A 20868-nucleotide genomic window follows, 5' to 3' on the forward strand; every position below is an offset into this window, starting at 1 on the left:
CAAATATATATTTACTACTTAATTTATAATGTACTATTTTTAAAAAATGTTCTCTTCGTCCCGCCACAGATTACCCTATTTATTTTTTTGGTACGTCCACAAAAGATGATTCATTTTCATTTTTGACAAATTTATCAATCTTAAACATATTTAACAAATATAAATCTAGATCCACTCAAAACCTCTTTATTTCTATATTTCTCCACAATTAACAAATATTTTTATCTACCTTTAAAACTCCTCATTTTTTATAAAACTAATTTATGATAATGATAAATAAATAAATATATTCTTTTATTCTTTTGTATTATATAAAATTTTATTGTCTACAAAATGATATCCATATTGCATATATTTTATTGAGATATAATTGTAAAAATATTTAAAATATCAACAACACTACACATATAAAAAATAATAAAATATTATCTTAACTTATTATCAATAACTTAATAACCTATACTACCTAAAATACCATATCCCTAACAAAAAGCTTCATCTTTCGCGGGACGGAGGGAGTATATTATAACAATAACTTTTTATACTCCCTCCGTCCCATATCTATATATTTATTTGCTTTTTGCATTGTGTTTTAGAAATATCAGTGTTATATTGGGATAAAGTACAAATAAAAGTGAAAAGATTAAATTAACTCTATTAATATTGTATTATATAAATGTAATGATATTTTTGTAGTATATTGTAAATTGGAATGATATTTGTATTGTTAAATAGATAGTATAATTATTTAAAAAAAATGAATACTTTGTTATGGAATAGACGAAATGAAAAAATGAATAAATTATTTAGGAAACTGATCGAAATATAAAACAGTGTAGAACTGATTTAATTTAATTAATACAGTATTACACACGAAGGAGAATATTTCGTTACTTGTGAGAAGATTTTATTCGAATTATAAAATGTATTGTGGGCCCAAAATATATAAATAATTAAAGAAATTATAGTAATAAAAATATTTTGGCGTTGTAATATGTCAGTGTACTAATTGTCTGTCACAGGCGGAACAGAACAATTCAGGCTTTGTTCTATGCACAAAAATCCAACGCCTATAGATTTCTTTTTTGTCAATGCTTTCCCACTACTTTATCAATTAAATAAATACTTATAATTATTTAATGTATAACTCCATCTAAATACAAGTTTTTATAATTTTAAAATAATAAAATGTTAATATTGATTTAATTCAGTATTCAAAAAAAAAAAACTTTATTTAAAGTGATTTTTTTTTTAAATATCATTATTGATGGATAATATTGAAAAAAATTAATTTATATATAAATAGAACCTTTTTCTTTTTACTAGTTAATAATAATAAATATATAGTTTAATTTCAGCTCATGTTGGGCTCACTGGGTGTCATCTGGGCCTGTTTCAGCCCATTTATCTTTTTTTTTATAATAATAATAATAATAATAATAATAATAATTATTATTATTATTATTATTATTATTATGACAAATTGTCCATAACTCTCTTATGGTTTCGAAATTCAGCGTAAATTCCCCCTCTACTTTAAAAATTGTATGGTACCCCCTTATATTTTAAAAAATATTGCATGAAACCACTTTGTGGTTTCGAAACTCAGCATAAATTTTCATTTTACTTTAAAAAATTGCATGACGCTTAAATATTGCATAAAATCCTCCTGTCATGCAAAACATATAGATAGGAAATCATCTTCTTATCACATGAGGAAAGTTTCATAGTGGTGGAGTTTCATACAACGTTTTTTAAAGTATAAGGGGGTACCATGCAATTTTTAAAGTAGAGGAAGAATTTACACTGAGTTTCGTAATCACAAGGGAGTTATGGAAAATTTTGTCTTATTATTAAATTGGTTTACTTATATTTTCATATTAATTTCATTTTTAAGTATTCAAATTATTAATTTTACTGCATTTAATACCAACTTCTCATTAAAAAAATACAACATCGAAGCAATTATTTGACATAAAGATACGAAAACTTCAAAATAAATAAATAAAATAAAATCACACTAAACAAAAATGAGGAATTTCAAATACAATGAATTGAATTTTAACAGGCTGACATTGAAATATTTTGGGGTAAAAAAGAAATGATTTCTATTTTATTCTTTTGAAATATTCTTTACTTCATGTAAAACGTGTGCTCATTTGACTGAACACGAATTTTAATAAAAGTGAATAATAATTTTTATTTTTATTTTTTTATAGTAAAAAAAAATGCAAAAGTGTAATCATTTTTTACTTAAAAAAAAAAATATTTTTTTGATAACAACCCTAAAAGAAAAGTGAGTAGAGATTTGGATGACGGAGAGAGTAACAAATAATCTATTATGTTGTAATTGAACTATATTAATAAATATATTTCATATGTCCCATTGAAAGGTTACTATATTTCCCAAAATAAGGTTACCATTTCCTAATTTAGTAATTATACTACATACTTAACATAATAAATATCATTTCAACTTACAGTATATTACACAAATATCGTTACTTTTATATTACACCATATTAATAAGAGTATTTTTGTCTTTTTTACTACAATCAAATATAATACTAATATTTAAAAATTTACGTGAAAAAACAATGAAGAAAATAATATTTTTAAAATAATGAAATAGAAACTAAAATGATCGATATGAGAAATAAAAAATTAAATATATAAAAAGAACTCAACTATAATAATTGAAAATAATTTAGTCGATCAAAATGTTATTATTATTTAGTTATATTTTGAAAGTAATGTTTATATGAAATTATTTTTAAATTAATAAAAATAAATTTAAAATGTAATTTTTTTTTTTAAATAAAAAACAATACTATTAAACTAATACTTTAGGACATGTTTCTATTTTATTTTATTTTATTTTGTATTCTAATTATCACTAAAAAATAATAAAAATAAAATAAAAACCAAATGATTTTGAATGAGTGTGAGAAAACGACAAACTAAAGGACAGTGGCTAAAGCGGCGAATAGAATAAGACGCAAGTGTGAGCTATAATGATGCCTTAACCATAGTCAGCCTAACCCTAACCCTAACCATGGTCGAACTAAACCTTACCCAATCTGACGTGGCGTTCTCACGCGTCATCATGTGTAGGGATCAAATCAGAGCCGTTGATTTCAGGGCGTTGACCAGAGTCCATGATGCGAGAAATTATTATGTATGAAAAAAATAAAAACAGTCAAGAATATTAATTGCGGTACGGACATGCGTTTAATGAGTTGTAATTAAATTTGATGTGAAGTAAAAATTAATGTTGTCTACCCTTCAATAAATATTTTGTGGTTAAGCTTCAATTTTTTGACTCTATAATAGAACTAATAATAAATAATCATGTACTCACTTTGAACAATATTTTACCTCAATTATCATCGCTCTGTTATTTATTTATTTATTTACTTTACTGTAAAATTTATCAATTTCTTAAGGAAACTACACATATATATTTTTTAATATTTACTATAAAAATATACTTCCTCCGTCCCAAACACCCTGCAACATTTCATTTTTTATATGTCCCAAACACCATTCAACATTTTTAAAAATAGGAAATAATTAATTATATATAATCTCTAGCTCACACTTTATCCGCTCACATCATCCAAATAAAAAAATAAAATATATATTTTTCTCTTCATCACATCACATAATTTCTAAATTATCCTATTTAATACTATCCACCTAAAAACTCGTGTCAAAGGACTGAGGGAATAATATTTTATTTCATAATACCTTACATTCAACAACTTCTAATTTTCTTATTTTTTAAAAAATCTTGGTTTGTATTTTAATTTTAATTTTAATAGTTTTATGTTTTATTTTGTGAGAAAAAAAAATAAAAAATATTTATATATAAAAACATGATAATTATATAGTAAAAAACTGAAATTAAAATTTGATTATTTTTTATATTCGACTCCAAGTGTTGAATGAGTCAAATAGCACATAGCATGTTGTTGATTTAATTCAGTTAGCACAAATATACAAAGGAGACAATACATAAATGACAGTACACAATAATCTAATATGCAAGACATATTTTGATAGCACATAATAATACAACATACAATATAATATATTATTAATTTTTAGCATAATAAAAATATATATATTATACAATATAATTATACAGTATTATGTTGTCTATTTAGTAGTTCAAAAATTTTTAAAACTAGCGATATTTATTTGATCAAATCAATATATTGCATGCGCCTTAACTGCAACCTAAATACTACTCCTTATGTCCCAATATAATAGTCTTGTTTATTATTTTTGTCCGTCTCAAAACAATAGTCTTATTTCCATAAATAATCGTATCACTATATAACTACCTTTACTCTTTCATTATTATTACACAATTGTCACTACCTTTTATACTAATACACTCATAAGGGCAAAAATGTTTTTTACCTATACTTTTTACTCACTATCAATATAATATCAATATTTCTTAAATCTCGTGTCCATCACAACCAGGAGGATATAAAAAAAGGTTAGTTATTATGTGTCCAAAATATTAAGTTTAAGGTGTATTTTATTTGAATTTTAACTATTACCAAATTGATATAAAAAAAAAATAATATTAAAAAATATTTCCAAATTATATGTCAAACACAACCCAATTAATTAATTTAACTGTACAAAATATTTTCTAAATTATAATATAAATACGTAATATATATTCATTCAACAACATTATTTTATTTTATTTTGTAAAAATTTCGAGCGTGTTTGCTTGTGATTTTCATTACAACCTTTTACCATTTAATCTATTAAGTTTCATAAATATATAACATTCACATATAATTTTTTAAAATAATTAAAATACATAATAATAATTATGTATTTAATTTTAGTGGTTGGGTTTTATTGATTAAATTTATTATTATTATTATTATGATTATTATTGACAAAAGCATGTTAGAATCCATGCGAATGGTTTTCAAATAATAGTTAGTTCTAATTATAATAATACTTATAGTTAAACCATGAAGAATTATGCTTGAATTGAGGTGTGAAAAAAAGAGAGAGAGAGAGAGAGAGAAAATGATAAGTATATTTTTATTATAGTGAATATTAATTATTAATATTGATTTAACAATTTTTATTATGGTGAATGAATATGTAATGTAACGGCGAAACCCTCGACCTCTTGACCGTTATAAATTCTTTATAAATATTCACATAATTATATTGATCTTTATATAACAAAAATATAACACTTCATCTGTTATTTAAATTTATTTTTATTTTTCTTCTTTGGTTGTTATTCAAATTTATTCTAGTTTTTTTTTAGTAAAAAAATGTCATTTTTTTATATATAAAAAAAAATTCTATTTTTAAATATTTTTCTTAAAACTCGTGTCCGGTCAAATGAGCACATAATTGGATGGTGGAGGGAATATGAATTACATGTAATGCATCTCAAATTTCTATTTAATTCCTAACTATAAATTACTATTTTTAAATTGATTCCTTATTTAAAAATAAAAAATCTTGAAATGTACTAGCTATTTTATGTTAAGAAATAATAATATGTTTACTGTAAATCGTGTAAACTGAGTAATGTTGAAATATAGTATTTGAAATAATAACCAAACACACCCTTAGTTACCTATCCAAATATCATTACTTTTGAGATTTTTTATCATTCAATAATAATACTAATAATAATAGACAAGAGAGAAAATATATATATATATATATCAAACTTACTGTTATACTCTATTCATCCAACATAATTTGTTCATATTTTCTATTTTTATGATAATGCATTTCAAACTTACTACTCCCTCCGTCCCACAACAAAATATCAATTTTTCCATTTTAGTCCGTCCCATAACAAAGTATTCATTTCATTTTTTTAAGTAATTGTACTATCTACTTAACATTACAAATACCCTTACAACTTATAATATATTACACAAATGTCATTACCTTTATATCACACATACTAATAAAGTTATTTTAGTCATTTCTACTTTATTCCTACTACATACCAATATAATACTAATATTTCTAAAATTACGTATAAAAAGCAAATGAATATTTAGTTTCGGAACGGAAGGAATATTATTTCTCCATCTTTTTTTGGTAATATTTTTATGTCATTTATTGTCAAATTTAGATTTAAATGTATACGAAATATATTTGCAGCATCCTCGTTGTAGTTCGAAACTAAATCAATCAAATAATATGCTAAACGGGTTATAATAATTTTAGAAATAATCAATAATTTAAGTAATGCCATAGCACTAAAAAATGGAATAAATTAGCATAATATTAAAATAAAAATATTTAAAAAAATAACATAAATTAATTAAATAAAAATTCAATATTTTTAAATAATGATAAATTTAAAATATTAAACCATTTGAAATATATCTGCGCACATTCTTAATAATTTAAAATAATAGTAGTAGTTAAAAAGGAAAAAATAAAATAAAATCATCAGGCAGTTTTGATTATATTTGAATTTATATTACTCTCTCCATTTGTTTATCCTATAATAATAGTCTCACTTTCATAAATAACCAAATCACTATAAAATTATCCCTATTTTTTTATTATTATTACATAATTACCACTATTTTTTACACTAACATACTCATAAGGACGAAAAAATTATTCATATGTACATTTTATCCACCACCAATATAATATTAATATTCTTTCGATTCTTTTGGGACAGAGACTATGATTTTTGTTATTAATTTAAAATAACTGGAAAGTACTGAGAATGGGAGTCATTACATTTTATTACTCTCTTTGTTTTGTCGTTTTGTGATGAATCATCACCCCCAAAAGGGAGGCATCAAACAAATAAAATTAAATATAAAAGTTTAAATTGGATACCTTTTCAGAGACAGATAATAATTTATTACTATTACTTATTATTTTTAATATTTAGTGGAGTATTATATAATAATTTCACATTTATGTATTTCCATTGTCCGTATATAACAGCACGTGCGTATGAAAAATAATGTATAGGCGTCTGCTTGTATATTTTCTCTACGGTACCATTTTTTGTTTAATTCTACTGGATTAAATAATTAATAAGTAATTGATAAGTATATTAGTAAAAATAATTATAATTTATAAAAGTAATTATAAATTAAAATTAATATAATTAAATAATTTATTTAAAATTTAAAAAATTATTAATTATAAATTTTAAAATATGATTATATTGTATAATTATATTTTCAGAAAAACTATTAAAAATTCTATTTTCAAAATTTAGTTTTAATTTTGTTATTATAAATTATCTATAAAAATATACTTTTTCTATCTCGATATAGGTTAGTTTGTGTCCGACATATGATTTAAAATATAATAATATTCTATTAAAAATACGTATAAAATAATTGATGAAAGACTAAAATATTTTTATTTTAAAATTATTAAAACAAAAAGATTAAATAGGTTATTGCAAATAAAGGAAATACAAATAATTAATCAAAAATAAAAATTGACAACCCAAAATCATATAGTCTATTTGTTCATTAAAATTAGTTACTTGGGTTCGGCACAAAGTTAAAAAAAACAAATATTTTATTGAAAAATGAATAAAAATAAAAAAGATAATTGAGAATATTTTTGAAAATTTAGTTATAAATTAAAGTAAATAAAGAGAAAATATAATAAACGTAGTGATATTTGTAGTAAATAAGTATTGAATGTTGGGTAATAATTAAATGTTGATTTGTTAATTCTGTCAAAATTAGTAATGTGATAAATTCAACAGACAAAATAAAAAAGAAAGTGAAAATAAATTTAGCAAACGAAAAGAGTATTACTTATTTTTTTAGTTGTCATAAAAAATATTTCCATTTTTTTTTTAAAAAAAAACTATATTATTTTTTTGCATTTTTTTATTATAAATAGCAAAAAGTAACTGTCATTACTTATTTTTATTAAAATTCATTCCTAAATATTTGAGTATACGTAATTGGATGACGGAGGGAGAATTGTTTTTCCTCCAACAATGTGTAAGTAACCAAAGAAACACACAAATCCCACTATTTCATTCATTTTAAAGATGGACAACAGAAATTTAAGTAATGAACATCTCAATCTAATAGCTACTCCTTCCGTCCCATCGGAATTGAACCCTTTGATTAGGAATACGGTATTTAAGGTAAGAATATTTAATTAGTTAATAATAATTAGTTACGATATTATTATATTATTTTTTGTATAATTAATAATATTTATAGTTTTAAAATAAATTTAATATATATGATTAAAAAAATTAAATATATGTTTAAATATTTAAAAATTATATAGCAAATAAAAATTATATGCAATATGAATATCATTTTGTAGAGAATAAAATCTTCTATAATACAAGTAAATAAAAAAAATATTTTTGTTTATTTATAATTAACATAAATTAATTTTATTAAAGATATGTAGTTTTAAATATAAACAAAAATATTTATTTTTTTGAAGAGAAAGAGGTAGAAATAAAGGGGTTTTGAGTGGATCCTACTTCATTTATGATGTTGTATGTTATGTAGTTAATTAAGTTGATTTATATTTGTTAAATATGTTTTGGTTTAATAATTTTTACCAAAAATAGAAATGTGTCAATTATTAGGGGACAAACAAAAATGAAAATAGTATCAATTATGGTAGAACGGAGGGAGTATATTTTTGTGACAAAATTCATCAAATGGAAAGTCTCATCGTAACAAAATCAGCGAAGACAAGCAACAAAATATTTTTAACGAACTAGAAAACCGGCAATGGAAGATCAAAATAAGTGTCATTTGATGCAAACTGTTTACAAAATATTCATTGCAATAAAAGAGATACTTATAGAAGCATTGCCAAAGAATTAAAAGTAAGTAAAAACAATTAAACTAAGGTTAACCAAGAAGAGTAAAACTAGTCGGCTCAAATTCTGTTTCTAAGTATGAGAGATTCTAGAATATTCTAACATTATAAAGTACAAAAACATATTCAATATCGTACATATCGATGAGAAATGATTTAATTTATTTAAATAGAATTATATATACATCTATCATTTGACGAGGTTTAACCATATAAAATATATCAGAAAAAAAAGAAGTTATTATGAATGGTAATTTTTTTTAACCATATCAAACCCTTGCCTATTCATTTTCAATACTCAAATGTGTTATGTTTAAATTTTGGCAAAATTTTTGGATGTGTTTATTTGATAAAATTATTTAAAGAGATATTTTTTATATTTAAAATATAAAAAATTATGTATAAAATATAAAAATAATGACTGTAGTTGATATATTATTTTTTTTAAAAAATGTGTACTAACACATCCTTCAAAATTTGAGGAGTATATATAAAGAAAATTAAGTATTTATTTATACTTGTTATTATTTAATATACTTATGTTTTGTCAATTAAATAAATCTTTTCCTTACAAATTAAATACATGTGTTGATTTTTTTATAATTATTATAATTGATATTTTGCCAAATAAACTAATATATTTTTATTAAAAATTATAAAAATAAATAACACTATTAATTTTGATTTAAAATTATACAAACTTACTCTTATTTTCGAAATAAATAAATGAATAAACCTTACTTTTGACTTAGATTAGTTCTATTTTTGTATCTTCTTAAAAAAAATTTATATAATGGGATGCCACGTGTCAAAAAAAATCAAAATAGGTATGATAATAATTAAACAAAGTAACAAAAAAAATACAAAAAAGGAAGAAAAGTGAAGAGTATATGAGAAGCTCACTGCTTCTCTGATTTTCATGCCCAGAGAGAGAAATATACACACAAGAGAGAGAGAGAGAGAGAGGAGTACTGCGCAAGGTTTTCTCTCTCACACAGACACACACACTCTGAAGAGAAGGGAAAGAGAAAGAGTAGAGATAAAGACAGAAGGAGGAGGAGGAGGAGGAGGAGTAGGAGGGTGAGAAGGGCATCATCCATTTTTCCAGATTTCAGTTCTTTAATTTCTCAGAAACTACCGACGAAGACGAAGGTGGGTTTCCTTTCAATTTCTTCAATTAAGAAACCTATTGATTTATTGCACTGTTCTTCTGCATTTTTTTTTTTTTTAAAAATTTTTTTTACTGTTTTCAATCAATTCCTCATTTCGCCCATTTGCTTGTTCTTCATTTCTCTGATGCATTTCTCAGCAGCTATTCAATTTTGTTTACCCTATCAACAGTTAAATAAAAAAATAAAAAATAAAAGTAGAAGAAAAACCCTCAAGAATGAAATTTCAGGGGTTTCTCTCGAAATCTTCCTTACATGGTTTTTGCCTTTCAGATTCTTGCTCTGAAATCTTCATCAGAAATATATATATATAAAACTACTCTTCATTTTTTATTTTACGAATTTAAATAATCAATCAGTCAATCCCATTTTGAAACTCAATGTAGATTAATGCAAATAAAATCAAATCCCTCAGACATTTGTTTGATTTGTAAAATGTAGGGTTTTGGTGAAGATTCTTACATCCTCTGTTTCCTGTAAGAATGCTGAGGAAGAGAGCTCGATCTTACACCAAGAATCAAAGCCAATCCGGGACAACAATGCCGCCGATTTCCACCTCGGATTCATACTCCCAATCCGATGTTTCGATCCATAATTACAAAGGAACCTCTGTTCTAAAGGTCCCGGGATTGTTTGTAGGGATCCCCGGGAGCTCCGAATTCGACTCGGTTCGAAGCCCGACGTCGACGTTGGATTATCGAACATTTTCGGGGATCGGAATTCCGTTTAGGCTCGCAAGATCGTCCCAAAACGATCGACATTTAAAGCCGTGGGATTGTACTAAAGTGGGCTTAAGCATTGTCGATTCTCTCGACGATGAGGCGAAGGAGTTGGGAAATGTCACTCGATTGTTTCGTGACGGTAAAAATATCGTCTTTGAACGGAAAATGAGCATTAGGAGTCCGGTCGATTTTGTCGAGACGCCTAAGTCTCTTCCGGCGAACTTACCAGCGTTTCGTAATAGTAATCGCGGCGATGTCCGAAAGGGCAATCCCAATGTGGTGTTTGAAATCGGCGGTGGAACGGACGAGCCCGAGAAGTTTCATGCTCGTTCGTTGGATTCGGGAACGTGTGGCTCTCGTTTATCGAATTTTAAAAGAAGTTTTGTGGGTTCGATGCCGACGAGTGAAATTGAGCTTTCCGAGGATTATACTTGTGTTCGAATCCACGGCTCGAATCCGAAGGTCACTCATATCTTCGGCGACTGCATTTTAGAATGTCGCGACGATGAAGTATTCTCGATCGAACGTCGGGATGACGGGATCGGTAATAAGGAATCTGCGGATCGTTTTTTGGATCCCGTCGACGATTTCTTGAAATTTTGCCACTTTTGTCGCAAGAAATTAGACGGAGAGGATATATACATGTATAGGTTAGTTTATTTATATCAAGAATCGTCGCGATACGGTGCTCGACTTTTTCGTTAGACTAAAAATTCGCCGTTTCTTGCAGGGGCGAGAAATCGTTTTGCAGCTACGATTGCCGGTTGCGGGCGATCGAGATGGACGAGGAGATGGAACAGACGGCGAAGCGGGATTGTCCCGAGATTCACGACGACGGGTCGAGTAACGGCAGCAGCAGCTTGTTCATTGCGGGATAGGTACGTCGAGCACAATACCGATGACGGGTGAAGCTCGGGGATTGTCGATTGTCGTCGACGAGACGGGACAGAGAGCTGTGTTGTTTTTATCTGTCATGGTTTTGTAGTGTAATGAAGGGGGGTTTTGGTGTTGTCTAAAGGGTGTCTTGTCTTGTGGTTTTGTTTTTGTTATAGAAGAGTTTTTGATGATATGTACATTGTAGCTCCCCAAACAAGCTTTTATGTTTTTGTGGGGGTTAATGTTATGTATTCCTTGAACTGAATTTCTGAGCCATATATGTATGTAATGGTGAAGAGTATTTGAATGTAATGTTTTATCTGTCTATGTCTTTGTAGACTTTGTTGTTGTCGTTTGATTGATTATTTGGGTCCTCTCCATAGCCCATTTTATTGCATTTGATATAGGAAGAGAACTATAAAGATTGAATTTTTACTAGAGAAACGAACAACTTGGCAGAAAGTATTCTGTGGCGATAATTTGACACATAACCAATAAAAGCACATACATATATATATATATTTCAACATACTTATAATACAACATATATTATATTATAATTCAACATATGTTATTTTATATTGATCACTCATCAATGAACACAGGATCTTCAGCCTCTATCTATCTATCTATCTATCTACATACACATATATATATATTCCAACATATTTATAATACAACGTATATTATATTATAATTCAACATATGCTATTTTATACCGGTCACTCATCACGACTTGACCGATGAACACAGGATCTTCAGCCTATATATATATATATATATTTCAACATACTTATAATACAACATATATAATATTATAACTCAACATATGTTATATTATAACAACGCATATACTAAATATGTATAAACATATACTGTCACTTATCTCCATGCTGACTTGACCGATGAACACAAGATCCGCAGTTTATATATATATTTCAACATATTTATAATACAACATATATTATATTATAACTCAATATATGTTATTTTATAACAACACATATACTAAAAGAGGTCATTTATATCGCATATGTTGACCCAGTCAAATCAGCACCATGCATGCTGACTTGACTGATGAACACAGGATCTGCAGTTAGTTCATGTGATTGTATTTGTGTTATTAATTCATATTTATAAGTGTGCTGAATGACAGTACGCAATGTGCCGAAATCAACTATTGCTTGTGTTGCATAAGACTATAGCATGTGATGTTAATTTATATGTTGTATTTATATTTTATGAATACATACGACATACTGCCTATAGTAACACTGTGTGCTGTGTGATAGCATACCATGTGGTGCCGTGTATTGTCACCGTGGTGCTAGCGGCCGCCATATATAAAACAATCCTTTTGTATCTCAGATTTTACATGACACAATATCTGAAACACAACCATTATTCTTCATACAAAATATTAAGTTTAAAATTTAGGCAGCAATTAGGTGCTCTTATACAACACCATGCTAATGAACCCTAATGAGCATATAAATCATAAACCAACAAAATATAAAGTACATACCGACAACACATATTATCATACTATAGATATAATATATGAACTAATGATAATATTTCACGCAATACATATTTATCTGATCACAAGTCGTAAACTAAAACATCAAATAAGCATATAATAACAATCCACAAGTAAATTCAATTCATGTACTATCAGCTAGTTAGTAAGCACCCTAACTATTCCCAAATTTACGTTTCTACATTCACAAAACTGTATCCTCCAATTTGGGTGAAAGGTATTATACCATGTCAATGTGCCTTAGATGATAAACTCAGCCAAGACACGACGCAAAGGGCAGGGGCGACATCTCTACCACTGCGCTAATAGCCCATCAATATTTGTTACAACAAAAATAAATGATCGAGCACCCTAAAATGACATCTCACTCACATTAATCACACCATTTACGATGACAAGAAGCTATAAAAACACAATAGATCCAACTTATGCTACCTACGATCAAAAGAACCCGAACCACAATTTTTCACACATAGCTCTCATTTGCAACCAATATACTATCAACAATCGCAAGTAGCTATCACATAATTTTTCATAAATATTTTGCAACACAAGCAATCCAACAAAAGCATAATTTTCTAATTAAATGACTTATACTAAGTACGACTATGTGCATCCGCACACGTATAGTGTGCGTGCGCCTTTGTGCTTTCAATCTTATTTTTGTAGTATGCAGTGAATGATAAAATAGCTTCACTCTTGAATAACATCAAATCTTTCATCTATTTTCTATTCAAAATATTAGATCCGATACATTTTTTCTTTTAGCACGTCGCATCTTAAACTTATTTTCTACTTTAATTCAAATTCAAAATGCTCCAAAACATCTGAAACAGGCTCCAAAACACAAACACACTCAGTTTCATCCTTCACTATCTTATCCTAAATCTTTAGTTTTCTTACTAAACATGTAGAGAATTAGATGATTAAGAACATGTGATACTTAGACGGGAAAAAGTTATTAGTCATTCCCTTAAAAAGACATCACATATGATACAAGTTATCTGCACAAGACATTCAATCCAACCACTATTTTTATCATAAAACATCGAAATAAAAAAAAAAAAAACACAATAAAAATGAAAAACATAAAAAGAGCATACTCCAAAGGTTTTTTTACTTGCATTTTAATACTTGCAAACTCCCAATTTATCTACAAAAACATCATATTCAGCACCAATTTTCCGTTCACACTATCATATCCAACCATTACTTCACCAAGAAAATGACAAAGCAAAACAGATAGTAAAACACATGGACACAAACAAGTAAACAAACTCCTCATAGTATAATTGACTTGAAATACAAATCAAATTCTTAATATAACTAAACTACATTCCTAATAGGATAATACTAATGTAGTTGTGACCTTACATATTCATATTTGATGGGCAGCTATTCAGCGCTAATAGGATATTAGTCAGTATGATGCTGACAACATATAAAATATAACTTCACGGCATATGAAGTATAAATAGATAGCACATGTTATACGCTAATATAATATAAATACAACATATAAACTGATTATATAAACTGACAACACATTGTAAGAATCGACACAACACATAATCCATTCATTTAAGCCCTGTGTGGTGACCTATATTTTATGTCCTGACAGTACAATGCTGATTAATTTAAATCAACACCCTAACCAGGCTCTATTAGATGATACATACAACTTACTATATCTAACAATGACCTAAAATTACACTTTTAGTCTTATAAGTAAATCACTTATCATTTTAATCATTTGGCAACTAATTGTAAGATACCAACTACTATTTTGTCATTCAAATCTATAAGCACTTTTATTTTTGGATGTAATAAAAAATATTATAATTTCTCATTTTAATAAAAGATGATGCTAACTTTTGTACTTTTTAACTATAAAGGACAAAAAATACACACCCACATTAAAACTCGTGTGCCCCAAAGTTTGAGCACACATTGGGAGCATTTCAAATGCCTTGAGTTTAGTACTTAGTGATGAAAAGTATTGACATGGACTCATCATGTGCACGCATTTTGCCAATGTAGACATCATTGGAACACCAAAATCAGGCATTTGTAAATAGTTGATGTCCTAATATGAAATATCTTTCATAAAAATGACTAAAATAACAATAGAGCCCACTTACGGAACTAAATATGCAATTTTTGGCCTATATATACAAAATATGACAAATACACACATTCACACATTCCAATTTTTATGTTACTTCAAGTTATCTACCACAACGAAGGTTATCAAATATAGTTGAAAACATTCTTCATATTGCCGACATACCTTTGAGTACAAAAGTCATTTAATGAGAGAATTCAGCAGGGGAAAACACAGCTACATGAAATGACTTCACTTCACCAACACAAACAGCTTAGTACATCCTACCTGTGCATTCTGCAGAACCGCAGAAACATCTTTTTACCTTTATATTTCCATTAGCATCGCGGATCTGATCCACGGAGTAGTTGTAATGGTAGGTTAGCTCCTTCAATGGAGGAATATTTTCCATGGCAAAAAGCATTACATGTGGCATCTTCTTGTCATCGTGATCATAGATCACATTTTGGGCATAAAGGTTTGGGGAGCAGCTGTGATTAATAAACCTTCCGACATTTCCATACTGGGCTGCATCAATGGTATATCCACCTTCCATAAGTTCGACCAGTGCAGCTTTTTCGTGGGGCATGACAGAAGTATCACTGTAATTCTGCCCAATATCAAATAGATATTCATCGTTGCCAATTCTTTCTTCAGCTTCTTTATCCTCAAGAAGCTCTCCTGCATATTCACATATAAAACTTCCTGAAGGTATAGAAGTCAGGGCCCTCACTCCCCAGCCTCTCGACTCAGTCTTGAAAATCTCAAGCTGAAATTTGATGCCACGTTGGGTGACTCTATTATAGCAATTAGGAGGGCATCTGCAATGAGGACCACACTCGTACACAAGTGGTTTGGTTTCAACTATTGCCCCATTATGGTTGTATGGTATTTCACCTCCATTTTTTACTGCACATCGACATTTTTTTGAGCCAGAGCATCGGCCTGTACAATCACAGCCAGCTGGAGGATTTGGTTTGAACCATCCAGGATACATCATTTTACGAACGTATTTGAAAGGGGGAGGTTTCCCATCATCTATTGTGTTCACAGCAAAAATAGGAATTGTCTCTACTCCTCCTGCAATATCATTCACAACCATTCCAGGTCTGCTCTTGAACTTATTCGACTTCTTCAGTTGTTTCCAGGCAAGCTCTGGCTGGCCAGGCTGCCTCCGCAACTCAAACATAAATACCTGCTTACCGTGAGGCCCTTCTTTCTCCCAATAGCGTTTCACGGTGTATAGACCATCATAAACATATGTAGTGACCATTTTAGATTTTGGATCCAGAGGATCCATCACCCTTGCCTCTTTCCATCCCCTAATGACTCGAACTGGAGTCTTTGCAGATATGCTGTTCTTCAGGGCCAAATTGCCCCTTTCCAACTTTTGATCCTCAGGTTGCTTAGATTTTCCAACAACATTTCCTCCTTGTCCACAGTATATTAGTACATCGGCATTCTCCACATCATCATCGTATGCTCCTGAAGAAACAACACTAGTGGCAACTGGAACTCCATCGAGTTTTATCCAATCTATTCCAGCCTGGTACAGGCGGTGAATACCAATAACAGCAAGCTCCACTCTGTACTGAAACTCATCTCCCACTTCAACTCCAGGAACTTGTCCAAGGTACCGCTCTTCGGTGTTGACTTCTTTGCCTATCTCTTTAATCATCTTGGCACTAATCAGATCAATCCTCTTTCCCTTCTTAACGGTTAATTTCTCTTCAACCCCAAGCTGTGAGTTGGATTCTTCCTGTTGCAACAGCTTTCTACAGAAAGCATTAAACATCCGGAGAGTTTCTCTTACCCTGTTTCGCGCATCACCATTACCGGAACTCTTGGGGCCGAAAGGAGGCAAGCTAACTTCTATATCCATTACTTTATGCTTTCCATGAGACTTGGTAAGGAACTTGTCATCATCATGATCATAAGCTTCACCCTCTTTAAGTGCAAGGGCAGTGCTCTTATCTATATCATTGTGCCGCTTAGATGATGACCCTGCAAATTTTGATTTAGGTGTACTTTTTCTGGCAACAGCCTTTCCTTTCCGTCTCCAAGTTACTTCATGTTTTCCTTTTCTCACACTGCTCATTTTTTCACCAGGGTTGCATGGAACTCTTCGGCCTTTCGCTGATGGATGGTCAGATGTGGCATTGGAACCAATCAACTCCACATCTCTTGAGCCGGAAACACAATGTGGGTGCCTCATTTCATCACTTTTTCCGGGTGAATAAACAACAATTTCCTTCCCAGTAGGGACATCGGTATGGTCAATCACACCAGGGGTCATAGAAATAGGAGTGATTAAAGGTGCAGATTCATTAGAAGAATCGATATATTCCTCATCCATATAGGTACATGAACCAGGACTTCCATCTGGATAATAGGAACCATCAACTACATCTTTCTTCACAGATTGTCCCTGAGAAGGTTCTGCTTCATGATTACTTGTTGGATAAACAGCTTTGGATTTCTTCAGCCGAGACAGATTCTGCTTTCGACCCTTAGCTCCACTTCTCCCACTATCTGAATTATTTGGAGCTCCTCTTTTTTTTCTCTTTGGGCAATTTGATGCAGACATCAAGCCATGTGCAATCTCCCTACATGAGCCATCCCCTGTGCTAAAACTGCTTCGTGGGCTCCATACCTCATCATTTGTACCAGGTGTGCAAGCTACAGTCTCTACATCTGGAGGTTCTTCAGTGTCCTCAATTCCAGGGAGAGCTAGTTTGCTGCACCCTTCAGAATCCATAATCCCACCTTCATCGGTATCCTCTATTGTCCCTTTCAGTGGCCTTCCCCTATCATTCAATGTTTCAGTCACTTCAATTTTAACCAAACATTCTTTTTGAGAGTTCACCTTTATTTCATCCATTCCGACATCCTCTACAACATGCCTTGATATAGTTTCTGAGGATTCTGCTTCAATTTTTACATTCTTATCCACTTGAAAAGGAATATTCCTTCCACAATTTGGAGGGAAGTCGCGAATGGCGGATACTCTTCTTCGGCAGTATTTATCCTTCTGCGCCAACAAAGTTCCCTTCAAAGAATCCCTTTTAGATTCATTCAACTTATTAACACCAGCACATTCGCTCTCCATCATCAATTTCTCACCATCATTTAAGGACCCATCCATAGCTGTTGTCGTCACTTTTCCCACCAATGCATCCAATGATTCAACTCTTTCCACTTCAAGAGGATTGTTCAATACACCCTCTTCATGCAGCTGAATCCCAAGTGGTTGGAAATCCTGTGATTCATTCCGTTGCTGCTCAATCATGAATGCATCATCACTGTTTCTTCCTGCATTAGCACCATTTAGCTCTGGACTCGTATCCACGAGCACATTATCACGCCCACACCTAGGCGGGAAATCCCGGACAGCAGATACCTTTCTAGGCTTATATCTCGCAGCATAGCCATTCTCCAAAGGCAGCTTGTTTTCGTCATCATCGGATATAAAGCCATTAGAAAACATAACCATCAATAATGCCCACAAATCCTCTAAAAGCTACACCAATCCCACAGACAGCTCAGTAAAAACCTGAAAATGCACACCCTAAACAGTGAGAACATTAAAATAACCTGAAACCAAGTAAAAATACAGAAATGAAATCATGGGCATCAAATCATCGCACAGATCTATCCAACAAGTAAAAATAAATCAATAAACGCCAAGAATCATCCATAAAACAAAAAAGATAGATAAACTAAGGCACGATTGGAAACGCCAACAGCAAAAAACGGCAATAACTGTCAAATACAGAGCATATGCAAAATGCAGTCGGCCATATAAGTGTCTCAGCCAACACCAGCACAATATCTAAAAAAAATCAAAGCGGGCTTCACCAACCACATGCATTGACACACGACCCAAGATAGGGAGCTGCTAATCTCATCGAGTTATTGAAAAAAAAAGAAGAAGAAGAAAACGAAAAATAAAAGTATAACGAGGTCCATCACCAGAAAAGCTGACAACGGCCAGGTCACAATTTTTCTAAAATCGAAAGAAGATACAGGCGCAGTTACAGAGACGAAAAAATGCTCAAACTAGAAAACCAAATACAATAGAATTACCAAATTTGGGCACTACGATACCAATCTATAGGTTTCCACAATCATCGGAGCAAATCATACAGATACAAAGATATACATGATTGCATACAGGCATCCAGAAACGCAGCAGCGGTCGGTTATGTGAAATTGCTAACCGAAAAATAAAAATCGCGTACAAATCTGAAGCGAGCTGTGGAATCGTCGATGAACAACCGAAGAAATGAGGGAGAGGAAAGCGAGCGGCGCGATCGGGAGGTGTATTTACTGTTGTACCCCTGTCTCTTAAAGCTCTTGCTCATTATTTTTTTCTTAAATATTACTTCCTCCGTCCCGATAAAATTTTAGGGTTCACACCAGATAAAATATAATTAATAAATAATTAAAAAATATATTAATAAAAATAATTATAAATTATAATTAAAATTAAGATAACTAAATATTTTAATTAAAATTAAAAAATAATTAACAAAATTAAATTTAAATAAAGTGTATAATCATATGTATAAAAAAATAAATATCAAATTATGTGGAACAAATATAAAAAAAAGTGAACAATTTCTGTTAGATAAAAAAATATTATTTACTCCTATTTTCGAAAAAAACATATATGACCTGGTATAAATTGCATACACCAATTGATAACATATTGTTGAATGAAGTGATGAGTAATATCACGTCTAATAACAGTCAAATCAAAGAGAGAGCCACCACGAAGTGTAAGTCGAACTATATAGAGAAGTGGCGTAGAGGCTACTGACAATTTGTGAAACCAACTCGAGAAATAAAATCGAAAACATACTTAGCCTGAGACAGATAGAAAAAATCATAGGGAGAATCAGATACCTCAAGTCCCAAAAAGTAACGAAGGGGACCCGAGCTCTTCATCTCAAAATGCTTCCTAAGATATGTCTGTAAATCAGAAATACTAGACACATCATCTCCCGTGATGATCATATCAGCAATATAAAGTAAGAGGATAACTATTCCTGAAGAAGAGGAACAAAGAAATAATCTGAAATCGTAGGCACATGTGGTAAAACTAAACTCCAAGAGCACATAGCTAAGTGTGGCATACCAGGCCCGAGGGGTTTGTTTCAACCCATATAAAGCGTAGCGTAAGCGACAAACTTTTACAGAAAATGGAAAAACTTGGAAGAAAAGTCATATAAACTTCTTCAAAAAGAATGTAAAGTAAGAATGCATTCTTGACATTTAACTAAAGAAGAGACCAGTGACGAACAACAGTAATGGCAAAAAAGCAACGAACAATATTAAGATGAGCAACGGGAGTAAAAGTCTCTTCGTAGTCAACTTCATATTCCTGAGAATAACTCCTAGCCACCAGACGCGCCTTGTAGCGCTCAACGGAACCATCAGAATTAATCTTGATTACGGGAAGAAATTACGAGGAGAAATTACAGGGAGAAATTTTCAAAGACTATACCTCAAATAGTTGACTCACAACACCAATGACGCTAAAATATGATACTCGAAGTTTTGGCCTTAATGGATATTTACCGGATCAAAAGT

The 20868-nt window shown here is 30.1% G+C and overlaps 2 protein-coding genes across 7 annotated transcripts; one reads left to right on the forward strand and one right to left on the reverse strand.

Annotated features, from left to right (window-relative positions):
- The first annotated feature begins 9772 nt into the window (after window positions 1–9772).
- Window positions 9773–11963, forward strand: LOC127255415 (FCS-Like Zinc finger 10). Its single transcript, XM_051280927.1, has 3 exons — window positions 9773–10014; window positions 10473–11403; window positions 11484–11963. The coding sequence occupies exons 2-3, from the start codon at window positions 10514–10516 to the stop codon at window positions 11629–11631; spliced, it is 1038 nt and encodes a 345-aa protein (XP_051136884.1). The 5' UTR covers window positions 9773–10014; window positions 10473–10513; the 3' UTR covers window positions 11632–11963.
- A 3463-nt stretch (window positions 11964–15426) lies between these two features.
- On the reverse strand, window positions 15427–19629 carry LOC127255706 (histone-lysine N-methyltransferase, H3 lysine-9 specific SUVH4-like). Of its 6 annotated transcripts, none has more exons than XM_051281392.1 (2): window positions 19515–19629; window positions 15427–18826 (listed from the first exon to the last, which is right to left on the reverse strand). In XM_051281392.1, the coding sequence occupies exon 2, from the start codon at window positions 18764–18766 to the stop codon at window positions 15548–15550; it is 3219 nt and encodes a 1072-aa protein (XP_051137349.1). In that variant the 5' UTR covers window positions 18767–18826; window positions 19515–19629; the 3' UTR covers window positions 15427–15547. The 6 variants fall into 6 exon arrangements, with proteins under 6 accessions (XP_051137349.1, XP_051137347.1, XP_051137344.1 ...); XM_051281390.1 differs by having other exon boundaries at window positions 19494–19615; XM_051281387.1 differs by having other exon boundaries at window positions 19448–19600.
- Window positions 19630–20868: the final 1239 nt, after the last annotated feature.

Source organism: Andrographis paniculata, unplaced genomic scaffold (genome assembly GCF_009805555.1).
Source record: "Andrographis paniculata isolate CXL003 unplaced genomic scaffold, ASM980555v1 Contig54END, whole genome shotgun sequence".
Classification (NCBI taxonomy): domain Eukaryota; kingdom Viridiplantae; phylum Streptophyta; class Magnoliopsida; order Lamiales; family Acanthaceae; genus Andrographis; species Andrographis paniculata.